General features: G+C 31.3%; 1 protein-coding gene across 1 annotated transcript in view; it reads right to left on the reverse strand.

Moving 5' to 3' along the window:
• Window positions 1-11,815, reverse strand: part of SYCP2 (synaptonemal complex protein 2) — a 110,124-nt gene extending 98,309 nt beyond the window's left edge. The window contains exons 1-12 of the mRNA XM_037811663.1: window positions 11,586-11,815; window positions 9,957-10,017; window positions 8,923-9,066; window positions 7,933-8,061; window positions 7,030-7,134; window positions 6,710-6,734; window positions 3,703-3,788; window positions 2,942-3,027; window positions 2,690-2,724; window positions 1,785-1,927; window positions 1,647-1,699; window positions 383-428 (exon numbers count right to left, since the gene is read on the reverse strand). Coding sequence (XP_037667591.1) covers window positions 383-428; window positions 1,647-1,699; window positions 1,785-1,927; window positions 2,690-2,724; window positions 2,942-3,027; window positions 3,703-3,788; window positions 6,710-6,734; window positions 7,030-7,134; window positions 7,933-8,061; window positions 8,923-9,066; window positions 9,957-9,980 — 876 coding nt within the window. The 5' untranslated portion in view covers window positions 9,981-10,017; window positions 11,586-11,815. The remainder of the gene's footprint in view (window positions 1-382; window positions 429-1,646; window positions 1,700-1,784; window positions 1,928-2,689; window positions 2,725-2,941; window positions 3,028-3,702; window positions 3,789-6,709; window positions 6,735-7,029; window positions 7,135-7,932; window positions 8,062-8,922; window positions 9,067-9,956; window positions 10,018-11,585) is intronic.
• Between the last annotated feature and the right edge of the window lie 1,144 nt (window positions 11,816-12,959).

Raw genomic sequence — 12,959 nt, forward strand, 5'->3', positions numbered from 1 at the left:
TATAACATTTAGATTAATCTGCAAACAATCAAAAGAAAGAACAAGCAATTAGCTAGCTCTGAGAAATCAAAAACTGAATTCAAAGTGTTAACAGAATACATATACTAGTTTGAATATATGCATGAATCCCTAATGGATTTGATTAAGTAAAAAGAACATTTGGAAAAGTACAGCATTTTTAAGTTAGATTTGGCAACAGATATGTTGGTAAATAAAATGTCTCTTGCTGTCACTATCAGATAAAGAACACTAGACTGGTTGTATTTGTGATCTAATTATAACTATTTTTAATGTACTTGTCAATTTGTAATCTATAATTCAGTTTACCCTCGCATAAAAATTCATCTATTAACTAAAAAAATGTCCTAAGTTTAAAACCTACCTCATATTTATCAAGAAATGCTGATAAACAAGGAAATGTAAAGACCCTGAAATAAAAAGTAGTTGGAATTAATAAAAAAATTAATAAACCTTCAGAGCACAATCTTGTCTAGCCATGGAAGTCATGCCCAGAATCAAAAGGAAATCAGACAGTGGTCATAATTTAAATAAAATCATATCTTATTTATTACTTTCAAAAATAATATTTTACTGGAAATTTTATTTTGTAGAGAAAACTATATTACTTTGTGGATACTACACAATCTACCATTTTTACTAATGTAATTTTACTAATTTATTTTTCTGCTATCAGCTATGATCAGAGATTCCCAATTTAGCCTGTACTAACACAACAGAAGTTCCCAAAGCACTTAGATGGGAAAAGAAGAGAAGAAGTGAATAATACTGCTAATAAAAATAGCTGAGTTTATTAATTTCTTTCTTGGTCAGACACTATTTTGAGCACTTAACTTATAATTATCTCTTTCAATCTTCACAACAAACATGTGGTAAATAGTATTAGTACTCTTATTTTCCAGCTGAGGAAAAAGAGGCAAGTAAGGTTAAGTAACTTGCCCAATGTTAAAACAGAAAGAGGGGAACCAATGATTTAAATACAGGCAATATTATGTCTTGCACTTAGCTTTCTCACTGTATCCTTTGTTTCTTTAGTAAGTAAATATGAACTCATTCATCCAATGTGTTGTGAGCATCTATAAGGTGCCAGGCACTGTACTGCAAATACTCTGTTCTTCTGTCATTATCAAAAATGATAAAATTTACATTATGTTTTCTTTCCTGCCCATTCTTAACTTCAAGTAACTTCAGATACTCCTTACAGTATAAGGAGTTAATCATAAAAGAAGATCTGTGTGCTATACATTTTCATGACAGTATGTGAATGGAGGCAGCTTAAGTAATATTTATGTCTAGACTTTTATTATTTCTCAAACAGTAATATGGTATATTCAATTCTGAAATATAGTAAATTAATTTTCAACATTCAAAGCTTACTATTATACTGAAATGCCTTGTTTCCTCTGAAACGTACAAAGCAAAACAAGGCCTGTGAAGGATTATTTCAGCCTACAACTGTGAAAATCTACTAAATGATATTATGGTATGATATTGTTTTAAATATTCATGTAAATTTTACACTTTAACAAAATAGAACAAATAATGTTAAATTTTATAGAGGTTCAATATTATGAGCTCCCTCTTGACAGGTATTTCTTTATAGAAATGGTTGTGTATTGCATATTTACCTTCTCTTATCTCCAAGCATGCCATTTACAAGGTTGAGAAATATCCTGCAATCCTAATTTTAAAAAAAATGAGAGTTTTTAAAAGCATAGAAATTAAAAATCTTTCTTCAGCTAATTTGTTATTTTTATATTACTTACTGTTTCAAATTCAGAGTCTTTAATTCCTTTAAAGGCATTAGCGATAAAATCCATTGAAAACCACTGACACGCCAGTTCTTGCCTTTGTTTTTCTGTGGTCATTCTACATAAAGCCTCTATGATGCCTACTTGTAAGTCATAATCTATAAAAAAAATTGTTAATATATAACGTGAAATTATGAAAATTAAGAGTTTATAAAAGATCACATATTTGATGAAGTAGTAGAACAAGCAAGAGAAATAAGGAAAATATTAGTTTAATTTACTAATTTTTTGCTATTTTCTTCATATGGATTAAGAAATGTCTCATTACATAATTACAGTCCAAATTATGAAACAAGTTTACTAACAGAAAGGGTGAAATTTAAAAAAAAGAATATTTAAAATAAACTTAAAAATTCAAAGACTCTGCCATTCCATTATTATTAGAGTTGTAAATTGCAAAATAACATACAATAGTTCATAAATCACAGAATCTTCCTATTCCTTTTATGAAACACTTTAAACCAACTGGTTTATTCTATATGTAAATCACTACATAACATTTTCTCATATGAAACTTAGGAAAGAAACTTCGAGTTCTTTTATTAAACATGTTGTTTAAAAACACATCTATAAACCTAAGAATATTAGACTTCTTAATTTCATAAAATACCATTTGAGGAATTTATTATTCCTAAATATATCAATAGGAAAAATAATATTATGATGTAAAGTTATTATTTTAGTAGCAGATACATATTTATTAACTAAGTAATTAAACAATTACTAACTGTAGGTAAACAGTTTATAGTTCCCTCACATAATCACATAACATTAAAATGCTAAAGTTTTTATAAAAGAGATATTCTATTCATAAATTTGGAATAATTTCAAATATGAACATTTTGAAAAGACATACTTACCTCCAGCATCTAAAATCCTTTCCCCCATACTACTCCTGTGAATTAAAATAATAGATTATTCTCTGAACTAATATCAGCTAAATAAAAAGCTCATTATGTTTGGGGGAAAAAAACCCACTAAAATTTACAATTAGAAACAGTCTATGAATTTCAATTATTAATGCAAAATCATGTTGCGTTACTGCCTTACTAAACATTCTTTAAATTCTTGACTTGAACCACTACCAAAAGCAATATAGTATGCATTATTACATGAGAATTAACATTTCTTGATTAGACAGGATCTTCTTGGCATCTTGAGGCATTTTGTCAAGCATAGCATTCATTTTTTTTAGAGTCTAGGAAAGAAAAAAAAAAAAGATAACACATTAACTTTATAGATTCAGTGAAATGTAACAAATATTTAGAAAAATATACTAGTTACACATCACCTTAGAAGACTAATTTTTCTCAATGACTGCATTTTATAAAGGGGATGGATAAGACGGAGGAAAGAATATGAATTATAGTGACTACAAGGAAACACAAAACATGGGCTATCAAAAGTAGAACACGGCATGAGTCACATATTTAGAGCCAAGTAACACATGCTAATTATTATTCTATTCTAAGAAGGAAGCCAAATAATGTTATCTTATTAATTTTTGTTCTTATGGTTATACATGTGTACATATATACAGTATATACACACACACATATACACATACATATACACACACTTATATTGGTTATACTTAGCATTTAGATACTTCTAATATCTTGATGGTATAATTTATTTTCATAATGAACTATGTACATAAAGCCATATTATGAATTTTCAAAAAGTATTTAGGAAATATATTCAGTATATCAGCTTTAAAGGCAATGAATTATCAAAACAATAGAAATATATTACAAGATAGTTAATTTAGTGCCAAAAGAAAATAATTATTCAATCAGATTAATTCCTATTATATTTTCTTCACTTTCTCATTTTTTGGTTTAAAAAAAGAAAATCAAACAAATGACCTTACCTCCTGCTGAATACAAATATTCACTCTTGAGTCAATAACCAGGGCACAAATTCGAGGTATGAAACTTTCCACTACTTGCCTTTTACCTGAATAAAAGTGTTAAATTACTGATAATTATGCATTTTAAACCCTTATAAATGGCAATCTTTTATTATATGAGTTGATGGAGAGAATTTACCCGTGCAGTTCAGAAGGCGGCCACTGGTCTGGGCATGAAGAAATCTGAATTTATTTATTTATTTATTTATTTTTTTTAATCATCATTTTATTGAGATATATTCACATACCATGCAGTCATACAAAACAAATCGTACTTTCGATTGTTTACAGTACCATTACATAGTTGTACATTCATCACCTAAATCAATCCCTGACACCTTCATTAGCACACACACAAAAATAACAAGAATAATAATTAGAGTGAAAAAGAGCAATTGAAGTAAAAAAGAACACTGGGTACCTTTGTCTGTTTGTTTCCTTCCCCTATTTTTCTACTCATCCATCCATAAACTAGACAAAGTGGAGTGTGGTCCTTATGGCTTTCCCAATCCCATTGACACCCCTCATAAGCTACATTTTTATACAACTGTCTTCGAGATTCATGGGTTCTGGGTTGTAGTTTGATAGTTTCAGGTATCCACCACCAGCTACCCCAATTCTTTAGAACCTAAAAAGGGTTGTCTAAAGTGTGCGAAACAGTGCCCACCAGAGTGACCTCTCGGCTCGTTTTGGAATCTCTCTGCCACTGAAGCTTATTTCATTTCCGTTCACATCCCCCTTTTGGTCAAGAAGATGTTCTCCGTCCCACGATGCCGGGTCTACATTCCTCCCCGGGAGTCATATTTCACGTTGCCAGGGAGATTCACTGCCCTGGGTGTCTGATCCCACATAGGGGGGAGGGCAGTGAGAAGAAATCTGAATTTAAGCCCTGGTTCTGCCACTAACTAGTGATGTGGCCTTGAAAAAATGCCACTCAACAGATATGACTGATTTTAATATTGGCAAGAGAATAACACCAGATCCACCTTCTAATTTCAGGCACAAAAGAAAATATTTTTAAAGATGAATTAAATATGGTTCCAAAGGGGAAATTCTATCTTGAAAACTGGCCTCCTTAATTGATAGTCATACCACAAAAATTCTTACACCCATACTGACCATCAACATTCCTTGACCTCATGCAGTTCTAAATGACTTAAGCTATGTCTAAAAGTTAAATCTATTCTCCCAAGATGAGGCTTCATCATCACTCAAGATATTCAGAGGAACTTGCTAATGCTATTTCATAATGCAAATTTTAAAATTAAGTTTAAATAACAGCAATACTGAAATGGCCAAATGGACAGCTTTCCGAAATGAGTAGACTGAAAAAAAAATCAGTTGGATCACTTTACTTAGTACTTTAGGACTATTTTCTCCCCTAAAAACTTAAGAATTTAGACTGGACAATTGTTACATTAATTGCAGAGAAACTAAGGAAAAGGTATAATTAGGTACTTTTCAGATAAATATCAACTGGTCTTTTTAAACTTTTTGGCTTTGAAGGCAGCAAATAGCTGTTCCTTTTTTTATGAACAACTCACCAGCTTCAAAGAAAAAAAAATTCTCACTTTCTCAATACTAGGTAATTCTTCCTTAACCAACATAGAGATAAAATAACTTGGATATGATTGCTTGGCACAAGACAATAGCTAGCCACAAGTGAAAGGATGAGTTGTAATGTGCTGCATTGTCAGTTTTATTTACTATTGCAAATTTTATTCCATTAGCTCAAAGGTCAGCAAACTATGGCCCATGGGCCAACTCAAACCCAATGCCTGTTTTTGTACAGCTGTATCAGCAGGTACTCTGTGGAAAATATTTGATTTTAACATGTTTTATTGAACCAGTACTATCAAGCTAAACTTCATTCACTCTTACGAACATAGCCAATTGTCAGTTCTGTGAATTTCTGTCAGAAATAGAAGCTGAGTTTCCCAACATGCTCTATACCACAGTGGCTGATGGCTTAGCAATGGTAAAGGTTTATTGTAATTTTTTCAACTCAGGGCCAAGACTGAAATTTTTTTGAACAGGAAGAACAACCCTCTACCACTATTATCAAATAGTGAATAGCTTTGGAAGTTAGTTTTGCTACAGAATTGATAAAGTTTCTTAACGAATTCACCCTAAAATTACAAGGCAAAATAGTGCTTACATGAGAAATTTATACTGCAGTAAAACCATTTCAGTGACAACTCAGGTTATTTGAACCCCAATTAATGCAGGGCATATATTTTCCAACCTCAAATGACATGTCTAGCAATGTTTTTGACCCTTAATGAAAGTGCAAAGGAAATTTTCATGTTTCAAAATCCATTTAACTGTGCAATTGAGGAAATGTCCACCTAACCCTTCAACTGAAGGTGATTAATGTGCAATGTAGTGACATTCTGAAAGGCAAATATTAAAAAAAGAATCTAACAATTCTATTAATGCCTTCAAAGTGATGAATATGCTGAATTAAAATCACTTGATACTGATATCAGGAATTGGCAGTATCTGTATGAAAACACATTTTCAAAGGAGATATATAAAATCTCATTTCAGACAAGCATTAACAAATGAATATCTGCAATCAATTTTGATAATAGGAACACTAACTTTGGACCCCAATTAAGCAAAATGCTATCCCCCCTCAAAAGAATGCTAAGCTTCTCATTAGTAGACCTGTGTTACAAAAAATTTTACTCAATTATTATATTTTGAATTGCTGATAAAACATTTGAAAGAATGTTTGAAAGAAAGAAATTTGTTTTCTTTCTTGCTATGTAAGTATTTATATAACGAGTTCATATTTTTTCTCCTGGCCCACAAAGCCTAAAATATTTAATATCTGGTCCTTTACTGAAAAAGTTTGCCAGTCCCTGAATTATACAACCAGATCCTAATATTAGGACAATACTATTACACTAAATTATACTAAAACAAATTATTTTTCCAATAGAAATAAAATATTTAATTATACCTTCATCACTGACATCATGTACGACCTGTTTTAAAAAAAAAAGGTAATGTTTAATTCATAACTATCTTATATTATAAACCATTACAAATTGTATTAAAATAAGTTTAAATTTGAACTCATCACATAATTATTTAACTTTTATTAATTAACCATTTGATCATATCAATAAGGATAAATGCTTTATACAGTCTGAAAAACTAATCCAATCAAGTCACTAACCAATCTATTAGTGACTTTCAAGTTCAAGGCATAAAGAATACAAATTATTTTTTAAATAAACACATGCTTTATAATATTACTTAATCAATGTGCATTTTTACCATCAAAACATCAAAGAAGTCTTCTATCATATTTATGACAGCTTCATCTTTTGAATTTCCTTGATTTAGAATAATCTCCTTGGATTTCTCAAACCAGACAACCATGTGAGGAAAGAAATACAAATGTTAGTTACTTTGAATTCAATTTTAATAATTTTAAGAAAGCATCTATCTTTGAATAAACAGTAAACCTATGAATAAAGGGACATCAAATATTAAAATTCCAATATACTGTATCAGAAAAGGCTGTGCTTTTAAATCACTTCCTTGTTTTTGTTTACTTGTTAACTCACTATATTTTGCCATTTATTGGATGGGAGTAGTGAAATTGATCTTAATTCCAGGTAGAATAACTTCTTTCCCTCTTCAATTCCTAGTTTAAGGGCACTTTTCATAATAGACGGAGACAAAAGATCTTCACAATGAAGAGTATTTTGGTATCTTTACTGCTTGAAAAGTTTTGGTATTATTTTATCTTAATTAACTAATTCAGATATTGAGTGTCTGCTATGACCCTCACTCTTCCAGGTGGTGAGGAAACAGCAGTGAACAAAAACAGACCAAAATGAATGCCATATACTCCACCACGGGAGACAGGCAATAAATAAAAAAAGTAAAGTAAATAATGTTAGATAGTGATTAAGAGGAAAAGCAAGTAAAGGCATTACAGATTCTTGTGACCTTAAATTCACATGGTTATCAAGAGTCTGTGTGGAGAGTTTTCTTAGGATCTTTATCTTTGCAAAATATACCACAAATTATAAAAATATTCATTTTAATCTCAAAGTTTCATATATAACTCCCAAATTTATTTTCAATAGTTTGAATCATTTCTTATTTTATGACTAAACATACCTTCTATTGTATTTCCCTCACTGAATATGTTACATATTCTATACTTATCTTTTGGACTAGTCCTTGTTTTAACATAGTTAGAAATCCAGCTTGCCCCAATATACGGATATTTTTGCCACATCTTCCAACAGAAATCAAAATGGTTGAAACACTTTGCATATCCTTTTTATTAAGTTCCTGAAATAAAAGTATATATTTAAACTTTTGCAACATAAAATAGTATGGAAAACAATAATAGCACTTATTGTTTATTCAGTCAGGCATTGTGCTAGGAGCTTTGTACACATATTTCTAATCCCTGGAAGTCCTGAAAGGTAGCCATTATCATCACCCCCATATTGCAAATAAAGAAAAAATGGTTCAAAAAAGCAAGTTTCCCAAAGCCACTAGCCAATGAATGACAAACTCAGAACAAAAATGCAGATCTGTGTAATTTTAAGAAACTATAGATTATGATATAAAGAATCATTTACCTTCCATTTTCCATTCCAAAAGAATCCATGTATTTAACGAAAGGATTCTAAAAACTTGTACTCAACAGTTTTTGACTCATTACCAGTATCAGAAAAAAGGCATATGAAAATGCCTTAGATATGAAAAATCAAGATTTTGGGTGATTTTTTGTTTTAGTTTTTTTGCTGTTGCTGTGTATTTTGTTTTATAAGCACCAAGCATTCACTATATAACATCAAGAATATATTGAAAGTTTTTTTTTTTTTTTTTTTAAATAGATGAAGTTGTTTAAACTTCAAACAGGTAAACTATTTTTTCCCCAGTTCAAGTAATAGTTAATAATGGTAACCCTATGTAAATACAGCATTTTGTATATTTTATTTGGGGAACTACGTGCCATTATGTTATTTGGGACTCCTCAAATTAAAAAAAAAATATGCTTATTGGTGAAATAAGCACTTGCTTATATAATTATAAGCAAGCTTGCCCAAGCCTTTCTATTTGTCTTCTAATGGAGTACTTCTTCCCCAAATTAGAGGGCTAGCAAAGAATTTTACCAACTATTCAGCAAAAATGAATATTTACCCTGCACATAAGGTTGTCCAACTTGTTGAAAAACTGTTTGCTGCATTTAATCTTCACATCTTCACAAATATCAATTTGTAGAAGTGATATTAAGGGTTTGAAATCATTTTTTCTTAAAGCATCATCGATGCATTTTTCCAACTGCTAGAGAAATAAGTTAATGGCACATATATTGTATCAAAACCAAAATTAGTCACATTATACAGTCTAGTAATCTGAGAATTGTTTTCACATGAAAACTCTCAAAAGACCATATAAATATTAATCCATTCATTTTAAAAAATGCTGCTCATTATTAAAGTGAGTTAGAAATTAAGTTTAAGACTCCAAATAGGAAAAATACATTTTATTAATTTTCAATTCATACTTTTTATTGCTAAAGTCATCATTATATTGAACTCACCGAAAATCTGTTGATGAAAGAAGTGGAAACAACTTTATAGCAAATTATACTTAATACCATAGAGAAAAGTCCAGCATATCTGACTACCAACTTCTTCATGGGGTTTAAATGGTTAAAAAAACAAAAAAGTGCATAAAGACAGAAACATCCTTTTTGAAGCTATACCGACTGATATAACTTAAGCGTTACTTTAAAACCTTTATAAAATCTGCCATTCCTGCTATTAAAGTAAGATTTTAGTAATAAGGAATTTTCATACTACAATCTGATCACAAAACAGACTTGGTGTTGAACTGCTTACATGTTCAATATATATAAATGCAAGTATCTTACAATTTTCAAAACCTGATATACAAATATCAAGGTATAAGTTACACATGAATCAGTGCATATTTCTTTGCATTAAAAGATACATATAAAAAGACAATATCTTTAATACTTCATAAATATTCTAAATGTAGCTTTCTGAAAACATATATATTGAATAAATGAAAGGACATTTTTATTTAAATTACGATAAAAATATATACGCTTTGTCACTGCTAAAATATAACTATGAAAACCTATAAATAAACAAAAGTTATTTTAGGAATAAAAATAAAATACTTTTGCTAGGTCTAGGACTACATACCTGGAGATCTGGTCTTACTGGCATTTTGACTTCATTTAAAATAGCAGAACAAAACAAACACCTACAAAAGAAAACATATTTTGTGTATCTTACAATCTGTCCCATGTGTTTACAGCTAAAAAATCTTAACACATATAAATATTATATTGCTTCTTATACCAAAGGCAATAAAAATTATTTCTTCAAGTTTTTTACTGGACATTTTCCATATGTGTTTAGCAAATTTGTTCATTTGATTCTTGTTAAAGAAGTTTCTAGAGAAAACCTTAAAATTCATTTATTCAAGCCCACTTTTTTTAATAAATTACCTAAGCTAATATCAAAGTCCTGCCAAATGGTTACAAACCTAGCCAATGAAGGAATACAAAACTAGATCAGCTCTCCTCCCTCACCAATGTTCCTGCTTTACTTGTTCCTACTTTGGGAACAAGAAAAAATCTTGAATCCATGCCTAAATGACATTCAGTTTAGGTAATACAATATAGAAAAAGGGGAGAATATGCAAATAAATTATCAAGAACAGGATTAATAAGAGCATACAGATAGGCACTGAAAGGAGTGAATAATAACCTACACATATTTGCTCCCTTCAAAGAAGAAAGGAAACAGGAAACAATAGGGTTACATTAAGTTACCTGCCATCTTAACAAAAGCATCTAATATTTATAAAAAGAACCTATGCCATGAAAAGCTTTGTAATAGAGTCGCCCAGCAAATCCAACACAGAGAGGCAATTAATTAATCCAAGAATAATATAGGGCTGTGCAAGGGGCCTAAGTCACAATTTACTTGCTTGCAGCCGTGCCATGAAAGAAATTTAAGCACCAATGAGAACATACATACAGGGGATACAAAAGGGGTGAGTAAAAACAAAAATCTCTTGCATTTCCAGATATAATTTAAGATTAACTCTAGGAAAAAAATGTGATCCTAAGAAAAACATGTCCTCCATGTGCATAAGGATTCAAGTCTGAAGAATTTTTGCAGCATTGTTTTGAATGGCAAAAATTCGAAAGCATCTAGATGGGTATTGAAAATGGGAGGAAGGGCAAGGAATGAATAAAATGTGGCATACGATAATCAATTGTTTAAATATAACAGTTAAATAAAGAGAAACAGAACTATAGATATCTGCAGTCAAACAATGTTAAGAGGTAAAAACATGTTGCCAAATGATACATACAATGTGATGCCATTTATGTAAAGAAAGAAATGTGCTATTTATGGTTATATATACATTTATGGCTATTGCTACAGTTTGTACTATTTATGTGTGTGTGTTTGTGTATGTGTGTAGAGAGAGAGAGAGAGACATTCATACCATACACACACTCACACACACACCACTCAAGACAGTAGCGGCCCAGGTTGGAATGATTGTGATTGTCAGCCCACTGGGAAGGACAGTAGGAAGTTGCACTGAACTGGGCTGTTTGTCAAAGGGAGACCTTAGTTCTATTTGTAAACTTTACTTTTATACACAACTATTTTAAAGTACAGCAAATTCTTGCCAAAATGCAGATAAGTGGAATCCAAATAATGCCACCAGTCAAATATGGGTATGGGTTATTGTGAGGGTAATGAAATGACCAAGGCCAGTTAAGTAGCTAAGAGTAATTTTAGCCTTACCTGATTGTGTTTGTCTGCTCTGGCGTAAAGACGGAAAGGCCAATTCTGGATCTGTGGCTAACTGGGACTTCTAGTACAGCAACAACAATTCCAGGATCTCTAAATAGCCCAACTCAGGGAGTGTTGGCCATCAGACTATCAGAAACGCAGGAACTCCTTCCTTGCCTCCCCAATTCCCAAGAAAGCTGGTCTGCTATTTTCCACTTGGCCTCACCTTTCTTCCCTTCTCCCCAGGCTCTCAAAGAAAATAAGAAAATTAGCCTGGCCCTGCTTGAGAATGTTATTGTATCACATGTTATTATGAGATTTTAACTTATATGACAACTTGCTCTTGCTTAATAGAAAATAGTTAGATAAATGTATAGGAAAAATATGTCAAATATGGGAGGAAAGAAATGAATATTAATATCTACAGGGGAATTAGTGAGAAATCACAATAAGTGCAATGTAGCCCAGAGAACTCTGAGCATTCAGTCCTGCCACTACCATCACAGGCCTGGAAGCTTTGTGGGTGGCCATTTTTAGGAAAGTATTCCTTGGAATAGGTTGAGGAAATGATCCAGAATATCATAAAGGAATGAAATGATAAAAAGTATAAAAGAAAAAGTTGAGACATGCAGGAGAGATGCAGATATCTGAATATCTATCTAATATTGATTTCAGAAATTAAAAAAATAGTGGGTTGGCAATACCTGAATAATAACCAAGAATCTTTCCAAAATAAATATAAAGATCCACAAATTGACAGAGTCCACTGAGTCCCAAGGAAGATTTTTTTAAAAAGCCTATCTAGATACATTGTGACATTTCTGAATGAGTCACCAGAGAGAAAATGTAAACAAAAACAAAAACATACAAAAGAATCAACATAATGCTTTGTTCGCTGATCACATGCAGTGAATTTAGAAATCTATTACAAAGATAGCTTTGAAATTACTACGTATTTGGAAGCTAAAATATGTACATTTGAATAATCCATAGGCTGTAAAAAGAAATTACAAAATATTTAAGTGAATATGAAAAAGTGAACATATAAAAATCTATGAGAGTGGAGAGGCTATCCTTGGTTACTCTTATGCAAGCTCCAGCTAGATATCCCAAATGGCCACAGTATGCCAAGCCCTCATTAAGAGTAGTCCTGGAATACCTAGGTCCTTATCTGAGACTCTTATAAAAGTTTCACCCACTAAGTACATTTTTCAGAAACTTAAATCCACCAGAGTGTTCCTATGAGAGATAAGTCCTAAAACCCAGAGGCAAGAGCCTCTTTAAGAACATCAACCAGATGCAGCCCCCTTCCCCATAATGTCGACACCCCTTTTCAATATGAACAAGTTAGGGTGGTCACTGTCTAGATACCCCTGAAGACTGAGC

Source organism: Choloepus didactylus, chromosome 19 (genome assembly GCF_015220235.1).
Source record: "Choloepus didactylus isolate mChoDid1 chromosome 19, mChoDid1.pri, whole genome shotgun sequence".
Taxonomy (NCBI): domain Eukaryota; kingdom Metazoa; phylum Chordata; class Mammalia; order Pilosa; family Megalonychidae; genus Choloepus; species Choloepus didactylus.